General features: G+C 38.0%; 1 protein-coding gene across 1 annotated transcript in view; it reads right to left on the reverse strand.

Annotated features, from left to right (window-relative positions):
* Positions 1-22,202, reverse strand: part of AIG1 (androgen induced 1) — a 119,868-nt gene that overhangs the window by 60,297 nt on the left and 37,369 nt on the right. Inside the window, exon 3 of the mRNA XM_071740707.1 lies at positions 18,044-18,145. Coding sequence (XP_071596808.1) covers positions 18,044-18,145 — 102 coding nt within the window. The remainder of the gene's footprint in view (positions 1-18,043; positions 18,146-22,202) is intronic.

Consider the following 22,202-nt stretch of genomic DNA (forward strand, 5'->3'; position numbering starts at 1 on the left):
CTCCTGATGTGAGACTCTCAGATATCTTAAGCTGATTATATAAAAGGAGACACTCACAAGATGTCTCCCCGTTTGGAAAACAGTGATACAAAACAAGGAGTAAAGGGTCCTTCAACATAACAAGGGAAAGCATAACAAGATGAAGTCAGACAAGTTAGAAATTTGGAGAAGAATTAGCAGTGCAATGAATAATGACAGGAGCAAGCTGCTAAGAGAAACAGAACATTGCTTATCTCTTTAGATCATAATAAAATGCTTTTCTGAAAGATATACTTCAGTGGAACAGAAATTATTGCACTCACTACAGGTGCAAGTGAAATGTTATGGCCTGTGTTAAACAGCAGGTCAGGCAAAATGATCTAATACCCTTTTCAGACGTTAAATGGCATGAATGTCTGTGTTTGTCTGCATGGTATTTTGTTGGTAGGTGAGAACTCTCTGTGTTTCTGAGTCTGGATGAAGCCATGAAAACAATGAACCCAGGAGCTGTGTATCTGTGGTTAGAATGGTACACAGTCCAACCTAATAACTTGTTCCTGGTTTGGAGATGGCTGATGCCTTGCCAGCTCACAACACAGAATAAAGTTGCATCTGCCTGCAAAATACCATCCAGACACACCTACCTCTGTCCAGCAAGCCAGCCACCCTAGAGCACTTCTGCAGATAAGGAGACAGGAGGCATGTCTGTGCCATGTCCTGGAACGCAGTGCAGAGATTTCTGAGATAGTACCCATGGTGTTTACACCAGAGCCAGCAGCAGTGCAGCCATCTCAGACCCACTGAAAAAGCCTGGCCAAGGGGCAAGCCATGCTGCCTTCAGGACCAAATCAGCAGGTTGGCACAAAAGCTGTACTACATGGTGCCAGGAGACAGCCAGCCATAGTTCCTACCCCTACTGCAGGGGTATGGCCATAAGGTCATCTTGATGCATATGGTACTCTGAAGAAAACTGTATCATGGATTCTCTTCTTCTGGAGCATGAACAAGGGCTCAACACATGCTCAGCTGTCATGGCTGGAGCTTAGATGCTCCAAAAGGACAACTTACATTGCTTTACATCAAACTCTCTGCACCTGCTCAGTGACTTGACCCTTTTTCTCATCATGCCCTGAATGAAAGCAATTCCACCTGCAAAAGGAGTGATTTGGTTACCCTGTTTTATGTGCTCAGCATCTGAAAAGTAGAACAACAAAGTGGCAGGAATGTGTATTAAATGTGAAAAGAAGGGCAAATGAAGTGCACGGTGCTGGTATCATTGCCACCACATGGTTTGTCTTTACAGACAGTAGAGTGAGCAATGCACTGAAAACCAGTTTCTCAGAGGAGCTCTACGTGAACAAGAAAAGCAGAGCTTGAGTGAAGAAGACAGAATATGGTCCCAAGAGAAGACAGTTTTCCAAAAGGGCTTATTGAATTAACCTGTGAAGAAGTACTGAAGGAGAACTGAAAACCAGAAGTGAAATTCAGACACTTATTTCACTTGCAACTTCATTATCCAGAATGGTAGGTGCTGGGAAGGAATTAATATGGGAGAAAGGATTAACTACTTCTCCAGAAACATAAATACAGAAAAACACTTTTAAAAGTCTCTTCAGATTTGTAAGAAGCAGCAGAAGTTTATCTTACACAGAGAATTCAATTAAAAACGAGGAAGAGAAAGGTGGAAATAAATATAAGCTACCCATTCAAGAAAAAACTCCTTTACGGTTTGGTCTTTATGAAAGAAACAGTTTCTTCCAGGAATGGCTGACATTCCCCTCCTGCCCTGTTTTATGGCATCAGATCCTCAGTTACATGATTTAATCTCAGGTTTTATTTAATAAAAAAGTTTTCCAATCCTTCTTGATGTGAAGAAGGGCTTAAAATTGAGGCACTAAGGAGTGAACTACAAAGCGAAAATTTCAAATCTTCCGTATTTCTAAGCCTCTGCTCTTTTTAACCTGACTATTCATATATTAATATTTGCAGTCTTACCCCTCAAGACCACTGACATCTAGTGAAAATCCAAAAATAATGGCACCAGCATAGGATGTGCAGATTTGCCTCTATTTTATGGAGATTATTCAAAGAAATACTCAGTAAGAAGGACTGGTACAGGAGCAGTATTAGCACATACAACTCATTCCACAGGATAGTTCCTGAGACCATCCTGTGTCATCAGTTTCTGTGGGCGGACAGTTCCTTGAAAGAATAATGTCCAGCTGAACAGGCAGAGGAAAGAGGCATTGGGGGTGGGATTTAAGCAGCTACTGTATATATTCTATAAAACATGGTAAAATTTTTAAAAAGGCATATTAATTGTAAAATCAACATTTATGATGATAACAATGCCCTCAGTTAAGGGCCTCTGTAATCATAGGATCTTAAAATTTGAAAACTCTCCCGCTTTCCTCTCCTTGCACCAGTATGATTCTCACAAACACATCATTTCAGCTGCTGTACTAGCAACAAAAACAGGATGGATGTTAGACATTGGAAACTCTCCATTTGCCTTTACCACAAAGGTTTTTTTCCCATGGATCATGAGAAGGGCAGACGGGTATTCCCTTGAGGCAAACAGAGATGTTTTCAGAACATCATGCAACAGGAATACTCCCTGACAACGCGTCTATAATAACATGTTCTAAGTACAACTTTCTGTACTGCACCTTACTGTCTGGTGGTGGACATATTTTTATGTCAGTGCATTTTCCCCGAACTTCTGTAGGGACCAGTGCAACTAAAAATCAGCCTTTGAAAAGCAGGACATCTCATTTAGCCACACAGACCACTCCTACCAAGTCAACAGGTCCATAAGGTTTTCTGGAAAAGGATATGTGTATCATCATTACCCGGTTTCTCAATCAGCAAGGTGGAAAAGGTTATGATGAAAGAAATACACTTAGTCATGGAGTATCTGGCAAGCAGACAGATTCCAACCCACTCCTTGCCCCAGGATCCAGCTTCCCTACAGGTCCTTTGCGTGTCCAGTTTGACAAAAGCGTGAAAAGTGAGACAGTGACAAATGCCATCCATGGCTTCCCAGTGAATAGACTTTTAAAAGGAAGGAAAGAAGATTCCAAGTTTGCTTCAGTCCCATGAGGCTTCACCTAACACACAGCTCATGTAAATGCCACCCCAGGAGACACTTCACAAAGCACTAACAAGAGGTAAACATCATTCCCTGGCTTGAGGTGGGTGCTAGAAAGATCAGCTTGGTTCTCCCTGGGTAGCTCACCTGCTCCTTCCCTACATCAGGTCTGGTAAATGCCCTGTCATGAACATAGCAAGAGGAAGATTTCTGGCTCGCTCTCATGGTCTCAAAGCAGCTGTCTTCTTTTTGTATCTCCATGAATCCTAGCTGCAGTAGCTCTTCTCACTGAGAAAAATGTAATTTTTCTGTGCTGCTGATGGCCCTTTCCATTTCACATCTGGAAATCATTAACTGTTTCCAATGTGGTCTGAGCTTTAGCAGCAAACACACTCCAACAAATTCTAGTAAAACTGATTTATTTGTATTAACTGGACACTGGATACCCACATAATACTGTATGGGGGACTTTATTTTCCCTTCCCCTTCACATTGACATTTCACCTTGACCTGTCCTCTGAAATAAATAGTAGGGAAACCTCATGTTTCATTGGTTGGAAGTTCAGAATAGGGAAGTTCAAAAGCTGAAAACAATTTAAGCACAACTTCTCCTCCGTTTAGGAGACCTTAAGTACATATGAGTGGCGGAAGTCCCAGCTAAAACTTAAACTTCATACTGTGAGGCTGAGACTTCCTCTTGGATACAGCTTACAGCAACCTCTGGTTTCTGCAAAGTCATAATTTGCTTCCATGGAAAAAATTATATTAGCAGAAACTCAGTGCATCGCTTCAAATCTTTTAGGGATAAAAGACTGCAGGAGGGAAAAAGATACATATATTTTTTACAATTGCATAAAAGAAGAAACCAGATAAATAATGCAGGTGGAAGAGATGAGTGGAGCAGAGAAAATAGTTTTACGTAGTTAACATGGTGGAAAAAATACCACAATCTTAGCAAATAAAATTTACTCCTTTCCAGAAGAAGGCAGTTACAAATTTACCAAAAGTTTATCTTTTGTTTAACATTCAAGTGAATCTTCGGTAAACCAAGGGTAAGTTAAATGCTCTTCAAAAGTAAACTACCACAATAACTAAAGAAACCAAGATATTATGAAGATATTTAATAAAAAGCCCTACAACAAGCAGGAAAATGAGACATTTTAATAGTTGCAGAATGCTTTCCACTCTATTCAAGCAGGAAAAACTCTTCCCCATGAGACCACCAATCTGCCTAAACCATGTGGCAGAGAAATAATATTTAAGACTGAGAATATAAGAAGAGATAACGGTGAAATACTTATTTCATTATCTTATTTTCTTCGTTTAATTTCATTTTAAGTCCATTGCTGCTAATTTATCAACTACCAGAACTTTTTTCACCCACAGTGCTACATCATTGTGTTGCATGAGATGGCAAAAGACATAATGTACCCCAAGGCTGCAGCCTGAGGCTTGCTGGTCCTGCTGCTGCTGCTGTGTCAGGGCAGTGAGATCTCATTCAGACTCTGCCACTGAGTGTACCTCATTTCAGGATTTATGTTGTGGATAAAGGTGGTGTAGTGCATGACACAGAAAGGCTGTGCTTGGCTGGCTTCTACCTAATTTATGGATGTGTGTATGTAGGCATGAAGTGCTAAGAGAATGCTGCAGACCACACGAGGCTTCAGCAGTGCTGTAGTGCAGAAAACTTATAACACAAACAAAACCTCTGCCCCAAGAAAGGACTCGCTCTTGGGGAAAGAGTTTATTGCCCAGCATTCATCATCAGGAAAATGAAAGAGAACAGGTTTTATTTCTGCTGTAAATCATGCACAGCATCAAAACACTCTGTTGCAGACAGAAGAAAACCAGAAAACCAAAGGTTTGCTGTGATCTCTGACAAAGAGGGACCATTTTTTTTTTAATCTGTGACAAGTTGGAGCTTTGAAATAATGAAATTGAGTATCATTTTTTAAGAGTTTTGTATATAATTCTCACTTAAGAAATAATACGAAAATCATAAGATGATGTAGCAATACTTTATGGTAAGAAATTATTTTTGAAGATATTGAAAACACTGCAACTGAGCCTTCCAGCTTGTAGACCAATGCAGGAAAGCTGATGCAAGAACTCTGCTAGGGTGAGATCACTTGCCAAATTCCTACTAATTTGTAATAAGGACTCCTGAAAAAACTGGTCTCTGAAAGGAAAAATAAAACTTGAAACTTCAGACCAATTTCTTCAGAAACAAAACTACTTCTGAAGAGAGTAGTGTTTCTGCATGCATGGATAGATATAGGCTAATGCCTAAGAATAGCTCCAAGCTGGCAGAGCGATGCCAGTATCAGTATCCAGACTGTGGTAACAGCCGGCTGCACTATAGAAATTTTCCTCTTAATGCTATGTTCCCTCTTGCTGTGGGAGACACATGGAAAACAGGTCTGGATAGTAGTTTAAAACCCAATCATGCTTTCAACAAGGTTTCACCACTTGAATTTTTAGATTTTATTTTAGAAATTCAGTTCAATCTCTAAGCAATACCTATAAAATTGCTAGGTTTCACTGTTTACATAAAAATGCCAAGGAATACAAACTTTAAATGCAAGTTTTATATTTAGTCCAGCAAATTTTCTCTGCTGCTGTAACAGCAATATCATACTGAAAGAGTTCAGATAAATTTACCAGTTTAAGTAGGAAAATATCCTTTATTACTTTTGCTGTTGTTGATAATTTAAAATAAGATTGGTAGCTTTGTTCCTTCAGAAGGAATGTCACACCTCTCAAGTGAAAAAAAAAAAATATATATAAAGCCTAGGTAAAGCATCTGTAATACTTTCGTGAAGTTTAATTCATTTGTTTGCAGTGTGATCTGAGATATCTGGAAACATTAAGTACTATTTTCTTTTCTTAGCAAAGGCTAGAATATGGTTGGGGATTCTGTTGCAGTAATGCTGAAAAGCCTGGTTTCCAAGAACACAGAGAGAACACCAGATTCTCAACTATATCACACTGAGTGCACCAAGTTACACAGAGAAAAGTAAGGAGAGACAACAGAGTAAGATCATGGCACTTTCCTATGTTTCTGTCACCATGGGGGTTCCAGGACTCACATTTCCTGCAAGCGTAAACAAGAATAATTTGCTGGAACTGACAGAAACTACCTGGTCTGTGTCGTCTGTGAGGGGATAAAGCAGAGGCTAGTTCTGTTTAAATGTTGTGAAGTTAAACACTGTCAAAGACTTTTTAATGCCAAGGAATTTTACATATTCCTATTTATATTTTGAAATTACAATCACAGGGTGTTCAGACTCGCTTTTCTCTGCCTAGCAGTGTAAAAGTGGGATCTTCCATGTACAAGGCAATTTGATAGAATATGTTTTCAGGTTCACTGTAAAATGTGCTTCTTTATACTCTAAAACTCACCAAGAAGCTGCACAGTATTCTATTACATGCTAATGGTATTTCCAGAAAAAAAAATCCCTAATTACCCATGAACAAGGCAATGAAAGTATGCAGGTAACCATGGCTACTGTTGTGAACTAAATAACATTTTTTATACAGCTGTGAATATTTGTATTATTGCCAGTTAAGCTGTAGAGTTCACATTTGAGACAGGGTTGGTAAACACTGAACTCTTGCCTGAAGAAAGGTACTTCCCAAAGTGGATACAGGCCTCTGCATCATGCCACTGCGCATTCTGGTGCAATTTTCTCTCCAGTAAATATGTCTTACTACCTTAGTGAAAAAATATCAAACTACAAATCTTCAGGACCACTATTTGTACTTTACTGTGACATACTCTATTTACTTTCTTAAATGTATTTTTATTCTCTCTCCATACACCTGCAACTGTGACTCTTTACATAGCTTTTGAAGTAGCTTTGCCTCTATAAAAGAGTTTCAAAACAGCTTAAAAAATTTTGCCAGCAAGCCTCTCAGCTTTCCTTAATTTTCACTACTGGTAACACCCCTCTCTTTTGTCCCAACAGCACTCCTGGATAACAGAAGAAAAAAAAATTCCACTTGACAGGGCAGAGGAGAGGGATCTTTTCTTCTCTGACATCTTTCCAATTTCCAAGTTCATCCTTCTTAAATCATCTTTCTGTTTACATGTCAGTCTCTCTTTTCAAATCAATCTTCATCAGAAAAGGAGTGGAAACCTAAGGGATTTTCTCCTTACCGAGAAAAGGTACGCCCAATATCAAATTATTTAAAGTAAGTTGACATTAGTTGCTATACTAAAAGAAAACATAAACACAAAAGCAGTTAGTGGGATGAACCTGTGCTTCCAGTAATACAAACAAAATGAAAATAATGAAACGCCTATTGTAACTAAGTGAAGCAGGACCTAGAGCAACAACATAGCTCTAGTCAAAAACTGAGTCACTTCTTCCTTCCAATAGAACATTGAGTTTGAAACCCAAGCGAGTGCTTGTTCATGCACTGTGAATTTGTCTTCATTTCCTGGTTTAGATAGAAAGGATTATTTCTTAATAAAATGAGGCAAACAGATCCAATCTTTAACAAACTGCCTACAGCCTCAGGTAAAGCTCGGTTTCTATGTTTCAGTCTTCTTTGTAACACGGGAAAAACAGTAAATCTCTTTTGCCAGTCTTCACCTGTCCTGTTCATTTAGGATGAAACAAACTTGACTAAATATTTCATACCTGCATCAACATTGTTCCTGGCTTAGATAAAATTATAGAAAATTTTCTTTAAAATGGTACTAGGTATCAATATGATAATTCATATATTAATAGTAGCATATATTACTATATATTCTATATATAGTGTGCATATATATGCAGTGTACATACTGTATTATATAAATTATACATACACACACTATATATATATATATATATATATATTATAATATATATTTTATACATACTACAGATAGTAATCCTACCAAACTGCTGTCGTGGAGAATAAAACTGCAGGAGGCACATAAGCATTTTGCTTGGGTGAACAACTGTGAGATTTGAAGATCCACAAACTCTAGCGATATTAGAAGTAAAGAGTGTACAAATCAGGGCACTCTTCTGATTTCTGCATACACAAAAATATTGGAAAATTGCTCTGCAAATAGTGATCCTGCACAGTGGTTACAGGAAACCAAATGAAGACAAATTCCTGCATGTTGGCCTACAAGAGATTGAGTTACATTTTCAATATCCACTAGGTACTTTAAACTTTCCTTTCAAGCTTTTTCTCAATGATGTATATTACATAAAATTATCACCTCCATGTTCTATGTCTCTCTCCAGCAGACTACTAATATCACATCCTTATTTAAGTATTTTGTTTCCTCTGTTTTGTCTTCTCCTCCTTATCATCCTCTAAGACTATCACTTTTTCTGTTAGCTTCTGATACATGCACTTCTTTCTCCTTTGAATTCTTTCTCGTTTTTCATCTTTTATTCTTCTGCCTCAGCAACGAAGAACAAAATGTCATCTCAGTCTATGATAAGATCATATAAATTCACCTTCTGAAATTATTTGCAGCTGCATGAATTTTTAAAAAACTTGCAGCCAACACCATTTTGTTTGTTAATGGAAACATGTGTTAACCTGTGTATTTGTAAAAAGATATTTTTAGTAGATGCTTCCTTTATAGAAAATTATATAATTTGTTTGTAAAAGTTACTTAAAATACAAAGTTCAGTATACCATATGCGTATTTCATCTTTCTCATAAGTAGTTAATAAAAAAATTCTATGTTACATACTGTATTTTCAAAAGAAGCATAAAAATGTGCAAGGCAGTGACTCAGCAAGTTGGAACTCTGAATATAGGATTTATAGAATGTTGGTAAAGGTCAAAGTAACAGAATAAAAATCTAAAAGCCCCATGATGCAAATACAATAGCTTCCTGTTTTAAAGAAACTTACAGATCTTATTTGAGTATTACAACATTTTTTGATAAAAAAGCATTTCCCTTCTAGGTACATTTGAATGACCTACAGCATGCATTATGTCAGCCTAGAGCATTTTATGGGATACCAGAAGATTTGGTATATAACCATAAGTAATGTTATTGTTCAAAACAGATGTCACTTTGGCTCTGCAGCACAAATGGACAACACCACCATCTTTAATTCTTAGTTGCATTTGCACCCATGAGCCTCAAATTTATTTGCAAAACGCATTTTGCTTCTTCACTGCAACTGAATAAATGGGATGCTGATGTACCCCAAAGGGAAATACTTCTGAGCACCTGGCAAGCTCCCCAGCATAGTGAAGAGCAGAGTGCAGGAGCACACAGCCTGGTTTGGCACAGTCACTGCCCGGCCTGTGGCACTTCATAACCAGAAACAGTTGGTGCTTTAGGTAAATGTTTAAAGGTAAAAGGTTTAATTGTAGACCTACATGACTAATCGCAATGGCCTGTACATCTGTGAAAAGCATCTTTCATACTACATCCTGAATTTGAGTCTCTTGGATTTGAGAAGTCACTAAAAATGTACACAGTTTTTATTTATTTGTACCTATGTGGTGAAGTAAAAATACAGGGATTCAACTTAACAGCAGGGGAGAAATTAGGTTATTTCGATGTTTATAGCTCACCATGAGCAAAAGTATATCCCAAAGCTGTCACCAAATCCTTGATTTCTGCCAATCAGCATGTATAAAACATTACTGCTGTGGCACGACTTCAACATATTAATCATATGAATATGAAATTATTTCTGCAGAAATGATGTCTGTTTCCAAATACAAAGACATGTAAAGAGAAGGTAATTAACAAAGAAAGAAGTTACTTTTAAAAAGTGGCAATTTGTTACAAAACATTGTCAAAATATTTCCTCGTACCGGCATTCCTGGAGCAATAATGATCTAGGATACAGGGAGAAATAATACTTTTTGTTTCATCAACTTCGAGGGCTGGAAAAATCATAAAAGCTTTTGGGCTCAAAGATCCGTCACCAGGTCTGCTGATTCGTACAGTATTGTGTCCATGTGTAATATCCCACATTCTGACAATGATAAATAGGTAAAAATCTGGTCACTGAGTTAGTGCATAAGCCTTCAATTGAAGGAAAAGCTGTCTGCCAAGCTTCAACCAAGTAGCTCACAGGTCTGTGAAAAAAAGTGTCTAAGAGGATGGAATCCGGTTGCTATAGTGGCAAATTAAACAAATATATGAGATACCAGAGAATGCTGCAAAATATTTGTGGTCTGACTAAGTCGTATTTGCCACGTGTGAATACTTACCACACAGTTTAGTAACGTGGGTATAACATAGTACAATTCCACTTCTATTGCATGTACATTCTAATCCTTATCTGAGTAAGTGCTAATGAATGGTAACTGGTGTGTCCAAGGGTACATAACACTGCATTTTACTGTAATCATAAGGCAAAGCACAGTCTCATAAATACATAAATATAGACAATAAATGCTTATTAATCTACTACCCCTTCAAAGAGATATCTGCACCCCCCGTGTTTGCATGGCCTGCTAAAGAGATGAAGTTTTCTGAAGTGATGGCCTCTAGGATGATTTGCATATGGGGTGCTTCAGAGTATACAATGTGTAGCTGACAGCTCAGATATTAAACCTTCTTCAACAAAACAATACTCCCCCAATCCATTATTTTTTCCATTTAAAATATTATCTTCTTTTTTTAAAATAAACTCTGTTTGAATATACTTATCATTAATAACAATACTATTTCATTTACTGCTTGATTCTACTATCTGCCTATGCTACCTGGAAAAAAAACTCAGAAAAAATACCAGAAATAGATTATGTCAAAGGATAAAACAAGTGCCTGATTTTAACCGAGAGAGAAGAGGGCACATGGACTTTCATCAGAAATGTGTACTACTTAAGGCATTTTACACTGATTTTAAAGTCAAAACATTTATTTGCACTTGTAACCTGCAAAAATTGTGTAGTAGCACCAGAGAAATGTACAAGCTTAAGCATGACCAAAGAATTGTGTGCCACTCCAGAGGTGACTATAGTGATCAACATAAGCTGCACAGAAAGCGAATGCTAGAACAAAAACAGCATTCCTAATATTGTCAGAATTATGGGAATGAACAAGTGCCTTTCCATCCCACACTGCTTCTGGATTAACAAGCAGACCTAGAACCCTGGAACCAAACCCTGCTTCTAAGAAAACACAGCTCAACACCTAGAAAAAAGCAGAAACTCCAAGACTCCCTTTGTAGATCCTTTTGGGATTCATCTTTGGTTTTTATTTTGTGCCCACAGCAGTCACTTTACTAAACGTTTGTGAAAGAAACTTCAGCTGAAAATCTGGCTTTGAGCTTTCATTATTAGTATTATAACTATTACAATAATTATTATTTCCAGTGTTAAGCCTTGCTTTGCCTGTTGAAGCAGGGTAATTTGAAATAAAGACATTACACCTCCTTACCTTTTGTGTCTGTTCAAATGTGTGATCTCCCAGCGTGCCTGTAGCCTTAGCAAGTGGCACATTTATTTTAATTTGCAATTCCACACACACTTCACAGCTGATACGGAAAAATAAGGCACACACCAAACGGGTTTCTTTCCAACAGCAGGATTCAAATTTTGAGGGTCAAACTCACAGCTGAGATAATGTATGGCTTTGTCAGATAAAAATATAGACAGAGACACTGATGGCATTCTCCAAATATCACACAGATACAATTTATATGAACATAGGCCTCACACTGTTGCGCGGTTGCAGGTGGTTGACATCTACATGTCTTGTCTACATTACTGTGTGGTTCCTTCTATATTCACTTGCCTCATGTATTTGGTTTTTTTTCTTTTCTTTCTTTTTCTTTAGGTAGGAGTTGGAACAGCATCAGCTGACTTCTTGGTTCATCTTCCTCCTGCCTGTCGTCTCTTTTCATTCAACTATCTGCCTAAACTTCTTTTTTGCACTGTCAACACTTCTGCAACTTGGTGTTGACACTGCATGCTATCAGCCTCTGTACTAACACACTCAGTTACGTGACCTTGTCAACAGAAGGCAAAAACTTCACAAAAATATATCACCTGGGGATTTCAGCTCTCAGACTTTTCATTTGCAATGCTCACGTCTAGAATAGGGCTCACATGTGTAGCTGCTACTAAGTACTTGAAGATATTTTAGAACAGGTCCCACTTTACTATGCATCTGGCTGACTTCTGCCAGGAGGAGCCTGTGTGCACATTTCTAGATGACTGGAAATAGCAAATAATCAGAAATCCTGCACCTGTTTTGAGTTAGAAAGCTGTCTTCACCTTACCCTGAAGAGTGTCCTCCAGCAGATATGTAATGTGGTTAAGGCCAGTTTCCTACTTCGTAAAAATTGCTGTGCTGTTGTGCTGTTACCCTCTTAGACATTTTCCTAATGCTCCCAGAGGATGACATGCCAATAATTTGGTCTTCTTTCTCTAGCATCTTATCTCAATTTTCAGGTGCTATGCTATCACAAGTTTTGACATACTACCAGTTTCCAAGCCCTTCACATAAGTAAGATTAAATAAAAAAAAAATCTTTTATGCTGTTTCTGGTTTTCTCCCAAGGGTGGGGGGTAATTGATACTATTGTATTCATGCTCCAGTGGTGGAATAAGCAGATAATGAGAGATATCACATGGAGTCGCATAACTGCAGCATGAACATGAAAGAATTGTACTATTCCAACAACATCATTTTCAGGGGTTTTGCAAACATTCTGAGTACCCAGTCACCCAGCTTCAATTGCTGTTCTTTCCATCAGACATATGTTTCAATAACAGCCATCCATCAGTGGGCATTCTGCTAGAAATTACAATACTGTCCCTGATTTTTATGAGACAACTTTGCAAGTTATGTAACAAGTGGGAACCCTTTCATGGAGCACTGAAGATTTTATTCATCCTTACCATAAAAAAAGTATTACAAATAAATTAAGGCACTTGAGCTGGAATATCCAGCTGGATTTAGAAACAAATCTCAGAAAAGGGTACGTATTTTCTAGAAATAAGCATGAGACATTATCAAGGTGCAGTACATTCTACAAAAATTGCCTATACACAGGATGTTGCTGTAATAGGAAACCATCCTCAAGAAGTAGAATGCACTGTTTCAAATGAGTAATTTCTGGAAAGGATTTTTAGGGCAATACATGAAACGAAAACACTTTGCTGAAAGAAAGGACATCTTGTTTGTACATCAGAGTGAGCACTGTGCAGCAACTGCCCCACTAATGATGGAGAGACAGGTTTGTCTAAAACCTCACTATTTTCAGGCCTTCCAATCTTTTTATGTCAGGCTCCTATGAACTTTGATCTTTGCATGGCTTTTCTATTTTTCTGCTTGTCAAGTCACCAAGGAAACAAGCTTTCCAGCAGGAAAAACAACAACAACAACAAAAATAAACAAAGAAAAAACAAGCCAAGGCCACAGGACCTAAGAAACCTCAGACAAAGCTGCCAGGAAGAACAATTGGAGCGATGGCCAGAAAGATGCTCAATCACTCTCCAGCGGGCAGAGCTTTTCAGCTGAGCAGACAGCAATAAGAAAAAAAGGCAACGTGTGAAATAAATAGAGGTCTACCACTTGGACAGGCTCCTTTCTCCCCATAACTTGTCTCTATCTGCTATTTGTCTATTTTTGTGCATTCTCTTAGACACAGGGACAGACAGTATCTCTTTCTAGGAATTACTTTGTTTCCCAAAAGCAGCATAAAAAGAATACAGTACAAAATTGGAAGAGCTCATACAGATTGTAATGGTGCAAAACCCAAGTAATCACTGATTTTCCAATTCCACAGAGGCAAAGCATATTCCTCCCTCCCTGCCCTCTCTTCTAGAGGTTCCATAAAAAGACAATTCTTTGTTTCTGACTTCCAAAGCCATTAAACACTTCACTAAGTAATTTCTATCTCTGCATTTTACTTTCCTTGCCACAAATGAAAGAGGATTCACATTCTTAAAAAGAATTTGGGACAGTGTCTGTGAAAAACAAAGGACTCTCACTAAAATGGTATGCTAACTTGGACAGATACTGCAGACAGTCCTGCCATGTAACCTGGCTCAAAATCAGCAATGCTTAAGCTTAAATTAATTCAGTCTACGGATCTATTTATACAGACATCATTTTGAAGAGGAGAAACCCCTCATTTTGTAGTTTGTGCTAATATTGAAAAGAATGTAACTTCTGGAAACAAATGTTATCCATGCATCACCCTGTTCAGTCCTAACACAAACAGGTATGATGAATGAGCTGATAAAAATCCTATTACTATGACACACCAGTTTTAAACCGTAAAGACTGGCCTTTAATTAAAAATTCCTTATACTGATAGACATCAGACAGAAAGCCATAAGAAAACGGGAAAGAATATTTCCCATGGAAAATATGCCTGTGGAATTAAGGGTTGATATGGATCAAAAGTGCAGGGCAGTCTCAAGAACATTAAAGACGGTGCTGATGCAAGAGTGCAGTAATTTGGCAACTAAAACTGTAGCCAGCAAATAAGAATTAGTCTGCATAATCAACATATACAGAAAGTGAACTTGAGAGTTCAGAGGCAGACCAAGGCTGACTTAGCTCTACTTTCCAGCAGCCCTCTTTAGACAGGTAGTTATTTCTACTGTCAGAAGCTTAACCTCAGTTACTCAGATGTGCTCCTTCACCTACAAATGAAATCCTCGTCCCGCTTAAATCAACAGCAACCCTGCCATGGATTTCCCCTGGTCATGTCTCAAGTCACAGTGATACAATTGGTTACAGATGAATTGACTGAGATCATGTAATACATCAGTTTTATGGTACAGTACAACTGTATTAGTGAGGCCTTTCACACATATCTAAATCTGTATGTATGAGGTACAATCTGATACCATAAGGCACTGCTTACTACACAGATTTTTCTGTAGATGGGAATTATATTTTTAAGTATTACAGTATGTATATATTTATAACATAGAAAAGAAATACAGTTCTTGACACTATATGCAATTTTAGGGAAAATAGTTTGAGGATTTTATCTTTGTGCACAATTATGAGCTTCTCTCTGTTTCTATGGAACTTTATAAACAATATTAATATTAATATGAAAAATAAATTGGCAACAGGACTGTGTAGCTCTAAGGTTCATTTACCTTACATTTCCATTTCTAGAGAGAATTTAAAAAAATATTTTTGGTTTAATAATTAAGAATTTTTTAGGTTATGAAAAAGTGTTGCTATGAAAGAGTGATATCCCTGGGTATTAGCAAGACATCTCTATGTATTCAAGAAAAAAAATTTTTTAACTACTGACAGTGTTGTAACAGCAGAGTGATGGGAAGTGGGGAGAAGAAAAAGGTGGGTCAGAACTAATTACCATAAACATAGCAGCAGACACTGCCTACTTCTGCTTGGGTTAACACACTGAATTGGACCAACCCCTCAATAAATTTCTTCATGTAGCCTTCAAGATGGTCTTCCTAAAATGCTTCTAAAGTATTAATACTCTGAAATATTTTGATACATGCCCATATTACCAATGGAAATATGAGTGTTATTATTACAGTCAGATTTCATAGCTTCTTATCCCTTTTCTACACGTGGATTTTGCAGGCTGATGCTGACAGCTGATCAAGGTATTACAGATGGTCATAACACATCTGTCAATCTGTCAGAAACTTCTGAAAAGGACTTATCAGTTCAAGTAGGAAATCTTTTCACTGTGGAAAAGCCATTTTTTGTGACAAATATGTGTTTTGGGAAAATGCTGTGAAAAACAGGTGAAGTAACAGCAGAGCCCAGAACCTCAGGAGCTGCAGAGAGCACTGTGGGGGAAGCTCATAGAGGGGAGGGACTCATCAGTAATGCAACAATCAGTAGCAACAAGACCCACCTCCCACTGACAGATTTCATTTTGCCAAAGGTAATGAAACTCTTGTATAAGTTTTGTTGTACAAGGTTAGGCTACAACACAGCCACCCTTGCATTCCAAAAATTATCACTGGATGTCCACAGCTGCTGTCAAAAAATGCAGGAAAAGAGGTGAACCAATGTTTAATAAAAAAAAATAGACAGAGACCCCAACTCTTCTAAAACTATATTTCCAGAGGTCCTACCCTTTCTCCAGGGGGGACCTCTATCATATACTCTAAAGTCTGCCATGTCAAAAATGCACCTACTGTTAACTGAACTGCTAGCATTCTCAAGGTAGTTCAAGAAACCCTTCAAATTATGAAGGACAATGCACCAGAATTAATTAGTAAGAAAGCTGGTGAGGGTGAAATGATGGCTAAAACATATGAAAGAACTAGACTGAAAGTACTACTAGAAAAACGTAGTAGAGCAGCCATAAGCTTTCTCTGTGACTGAGCTGAAGGAACACTGGGATAAATGGAGACTGATACAGCAAACAATTCCTTCACGAAAAACTTGAAAAAATGTATTCTGCAATATTTCAAATAGAAAAAAGAAGTCTAGAATACTTGCATGCAATTCATTTCAGCAAATTATTATGTCAAAAAAACTCAAACAAAAGCCCTCTTCAAATATTTCACTAAGCATGCATTTCTCCAAGCTTGATTTGCCTTTTCATTATAGCACATTATAGCACATTATAGCACATTATAGCACATTATAGCACATTATAGCACAAGAAACTCCTTGAAGACATAGGGCTATTTGTTGTCAATAGTGCTTCACAATGTACATTCATGAAATAGGTTACAAGTTAAGCATTTACAGTATGTGGAATGTCACCTGGAAGAAACGTCATCAGAGCCAGCAGTGATATGGTGTGGGGAAAAAAATCAATGTATGTATGGCTTGGCAGTGTTTGCAAATGTTCAGTTTGTAACCTCAAAACTCAAGGAGGACAGTCTGAACTAACACAGCAGGAGTCATCTGATTTTTTCCTCAGCTCTACATACACACAGTATCCTCCTGTTCTTTTCAAAACATTGTAAAAGGGTACAGTATCTAAGAAGCTGATACTACTCTTGACAGTATTAATCCCTACACTGCTCTTTTAGCACATAATTTTGGAAATAAATAAACAGCAATGTTATCTGCCCCATCCCACAAAGTACCAATTTATCAAGCCCAGCAGTAGTGGACAAATCTTGATTCACTCTGGTGATTCAGTAATCACACCCTGAAGGATGAGCTCTGCTGTCATCTACTGATAAACAACAGTGCCAAATGGTTTGCCATTCCTTGATACGGAAAACAAAGTAATAATGAAACATTTTGCACAGAGGCAACTGGAGAAACAAACATAACACTTTTCAGTCTCAAATGCTGCATAAACAGTAGGAAGTACCCGATGGGAAAGTGTGGCCTTAGCTTTCCCTTAGCATTTAAACATATAGCTGAGAAAGAAAGTCTGACTTGACATACTGGAGGAGGATGAAAAGGTCAGATTTCTTCTCAAGAAACGAACCAATGCAGCAAATTTTGAAAATTTGCTTTCATGCGTTTAATTCCACACTCTTAAAAATATTCGGATGCAGGTTCTGTCACACAAGCTTGGTGTACTCGAGAACTGAGTAATTACTTCTTTTTTTTCCCTGAGAACATAAAAGTCCAAACACCATTGTAAGATTTTTCTGAACAAGTATTTTAACTTGTTTTAATCAGAATGTTTTAATCACAAATTATACTTTGGCAGATTAGTAAAGAATAATTCAGTCAAGCGTTTCTATCATTTTAGAGCAAGATTTGTTGGAAGTCAGAACTTCTGTTTTGTTGCGTAATCTATTTTGATTAAATTTCCTCATGATCAAAGTGACATTGTTCTGAGGAAGGTACCTCATTACAGAAAGCAGCCAATCCCTGCAGCTGGCTTAGGATGCAGGACACACAACTGGAAATCTCCATTGTTTCATCCTAACAGGGATTCAAATATGACTAAAAGTGTGTCAAAGAAGGAAAGATGTTATTCTTGTCTGCAAAAAAAGCCCCCTTAGTCATTTCTGAGGAGATTAGCTTTAAGTGTATACAGAGTCATGAGAGAAACCAGTGTCATATAATTTTGTTTATACAAGGAAATGTTTGCACTACTTTACTCACCATTCCGTGATTTAGCCATGCTGGTATAAAATTATCAAGCACCTTTGGGTAAACCAGCTCCCTGTCATACATGTAGATGCTCCAAAACATTGTCACAACGAACTAAGAAGCAAAAAAAGAAAAAACAACAAACCTTAAAGTATATGCTTCTGAACAATTAGCTACACATTTTAGATAGCAAAACTGGGCATTTAGTAAATAATCTGTGGAAGGATTAATGTTCTTAGACCAGATGCTGCTCTAATCAACAGTGTGAATCTGGAATATTCTTTGCATTTACAGGAGTTTTAACTTTCAATTTTTTTTTTTTATACTTCAGGCTGGAAAAAAAATCTCATTTTTTGACTTATGCCTGTGGCCAAATTACAACTGAGCACTATACTTTAGTAACAGATGTGGCACATAAATAACTTTCCACCATTAACAGGATAGAAAACAGATAGAAAATCTACCTGATAGAAAATCAGGTAAAATATCACTTGGAACTTATTGAACGTATAAATATTAAACATTCACCCCTGAACAGAAGCCTATAAACTTATCCTTGCACTTTTTCATGTCAGCTATCAAAACAGTATTGTTAAAAAAAAATACTTAACCTTAAATACCCTGCACACAATTCATGGACTGAGATCCACGGAAAAGAAGTCTGGTGTGCTGCTCATTTGTCAATATGAAATTTGGCTTGGTTCTTGTCAGAGACTATTTACCAGAAGCCCAGAAAACAACCATTATTTCCTCTAGACTGAGGACAGGACAGATGGCTCAGAAGAAGTTTGCACTAGGATAAATTTTTGCTCAAGTGTGCATAATTTTTTAATGGATGTAACAGTTTTAGCTTACCTTATCTGGGAAAAGAACACAGTAATCTTTTAATTAGAACACAATTGTTTTCTCTCCCTGAATTTGAGTAATAGTTTTCTAGTAATAAGAGGCTATTTGTTTACAACAGCAAAACCAATACCTGGGCCAGGAGTTTTTCAATGACCACTCAGAAAACCTCAACACTTTAGCAACAAATCTAAGCTTAAAGTCTTAGAGACAATAGATAGGACTTTCACTGAGATCAACAAGGAACTATTAAGTTACATCCAAACTAATGAGGCCCATGATCTTACAGCTAACTTGAGGGGTCAGTAAAAAAAAGTGCAAGAAATACAGGGTGAGCCCAACAAGATCAGCAAATTATTAGTTTGTGTCATAGTGTAGACATAAGCTGTTTCATATGCTTCTGACTTTGGAAACTTAAAACTGAGGCTGCAGTTTACCAATGGTACCTTGTTCTAACCACAGACATGCAGATTTCAGCCAGGCAGCTATGTCAATGACCTGAACCAGTACACTGTTCCCTCAGTGTGCATACAGTACATAGTTTCTTGGTTTCCAGCACACTTGTCCATCTGTTATGATATCTATCGGTGCCTGCTCAGAATAAGCTTGGACTATTTGACTAGTGCACCGAAGCCAGGAAAAAAAAAAAAGGTTGTGATGGACAGCCTGAAAAACACTGCAAGTGTAAAGTATCCCACAAGAAGTCTCTCTTCTGGGCCAGTCTTGGCATTGGCACAGCCTAGCTCTTTACGCACCTGCTGACACATAAGTGCCAAGATATGAATAGCTGAACAGCAGGGAAAATGGAAGCAAAGTATCCTCTTCTCTGTAGGCTTCCTAGAAGTCATGTATTATCACAGTGGGTCTCTGAGAACCTGCTAAGACCAACTGGAACACAGAAACATATTCTCAGGCACTTGAAGACCAAGACTGATAATGTTTTTTCCAAGGAAGCCTTTGCAGGAAGAAAAACCACCCAGGATTAGGTTGAACTTTATTTCACAGAATACAACACAGATGGCATGTTTTGACCTGGGATTTTTGTGTGGAGCAGAGTGAAACAATAGACTTTGCCAAGAAGGTAAAGATAAGAAAAGTGGGGACATGACATCTGTCCCTTAACCAAAGTCAGCCAATGGATGGAACAGGATCAGCCTAGCTGGTTGCAGCCATCTGGAGCCACAAATGGCAAATGCTGCTTAGCAAATGCTATCGCAAGGCAGACATAAGGTAAAGGAAGTGCGCAAAACCTAAGGTGTTACAGAACTAAGCTATCCCGGGATATGACCTTACATGAGGCTTACACAACGCCCCAGGGAAGATCCATTGAATGGCTCACATTACCTTGTCTTGCAATTAGTTCATTTGGCTAAAATGATCTACAGAAATGAACGGATGCACTGTGTACTAAAATGAACTATAAAAATGGACTCTTTGGATAAAAAGAATCATAATGAAGACTTGCTACTTAGCTAGCTTGGCTGCTTCTGAATTTGTTTACTATGAATAATGAGCAAGTGTTGATCTGGTACTTTAAAATCACCTCTACTATGCTTACACTTTGGTACTAATAGACTTCTATTTGGGCCGGGCTTTGCCAGTCTCACACACGGTCACGCAGTGCCAGATTGTGACACAACTGAACTGTGTCTTTACATTGACTGTGAAACTCCTTCAGAATTGCAGTTCTTATGCTCATGCTGCCTTCCTTGTAGCACAATTTATCACTATTGTGGAGGTAGTAATGGTACAACCCTCACATGCCAGGCTGAATGGGCTGCTCATATGCAGCAGACTCAGACAGGCCAGTACTTTTATTTTCTTTTATTTCCAAGGAAAAATGGCACAAATGTCATCCTTTAATTTCCTTTTTTAGATAAGTTCAAGACCTGGAATTCAACGAAGAAAACAGGCAGCAGCAATTGCTTTTACACTTGGCACAGTAGCCTCCTAAGATTGCCAGCTTTCTGAAGACAGTGATTACTTGGTTAAACGTAAGGTTAAGGAACAGAAGAGTCCTTCATCTGCCACTTATCCTCTCTAGGGTTATTACAGACCAAAGTGAACCTCAAATCTGCAAGCACACCTTGGAAATTACTTCAAAATATGGAAAACCTCACTGTTCACAGGCATCTAGAATATTGATAAATAAAAAGCAGCAGGGAAAAAATAGGGCTGAAAACTAAACTGCTTTCCCACTTAAAGAGATATTCCTTGAGGTTTTTTCCTCTGTCTCTGAAGCTTCAGAGGACATAAGAAAAGCCTGTGTTAAATGCCAAGGGAAATATTTTAAAGAACAGGTTGGGAAGCGGTTGGTGATTCAAAAGGGAAAACAAGTGGCTTTACCAAAACACCACAAATAGGAGAAAAGAGAAACTAAGAGAGGAAAGCCAGTGAATAGAATTGCACAATTTGCTGTTTTACATGAGCCCAACCAAGAAATGCTGTGCAAATGAAGAATGAACCCAGTGGAACTTCATTTTCCTGCACTATGTGTTTTTGTTTTTGGCTGGGCTGCACAGTTCAGTTCACTCATTTCCTGGATGGCCTCACCACAAACTAAAAAAAAACCCAACCCTCTGACCTTGACAAAATTTCTTCTAAGTACAGTTAAAGGTAAGCTTTCTGTCTATCTCCCAAGACATTTGTGGTTTACTGGGAGTATAAATATATTGTTTGTGAGCCTCTTTGAGGGTTAAAGGCATTACCTATAGAAGCAAAGTGTTAGTAAAGGCAGACCACAGTAAGCACAAATTGGCATGGCACCAGCTTTAAGTGGGACGTAGGGTTAGCACAGTATCACACCAAATTAATCTGAAAAGGGCCAATGAAGGAAATCACAAGGAGTGGCAAATGAAAATCAGGAAAGACTCCCCTTGGAGAATAGGGTTTAGGAGGCAACTGCTCACGCATGTTCCCATCACCACAAAATCACCACAGGTAAGGGCAAAATCTAGAAAAGAGAGATTCTGGTATGATCAAGTCAGTTATGCAAAGTCTGGTCAGATAACAAGGTAGGTGGCACACTGCAGCAAATGCCTACATATCTTGGGGTAAGATCTCAGATTAGTACTATTTATGATGTACAGAAGAGAAGTATCCAGCTTTCCTTTTGACAGTACCAGTGCGGAGAAACAAGAATGCATCTGAGGTTTTTAAAGGCATAAATGTACAATATAAAGAATATGAGATCATTCTAGCCAGTTTAGACTCAGACCTGAATGGAGCTTTTAAGGCTACAGGATATATCAGTGCTAGAGTTTGTGATTTTCTAGGCAGCAATTGTTCTTCTAATATGTAACAGTATCAATTTTCTTCCTATTTCTGT

Source organism: Heliangelus exortis, chromosome 3, assembly GCF_036169615.1.
Source record: "Heliangelus exortis chromosome 3, bHelExo1.hap1, whole genome shotgun sequence".
NCBI classification, from domain to species: Eukaryota; Metazoa; Chordata; class Aves; order Apodiformes; family Trochilidae; genus Heliangelus; species Heliangelus exortis.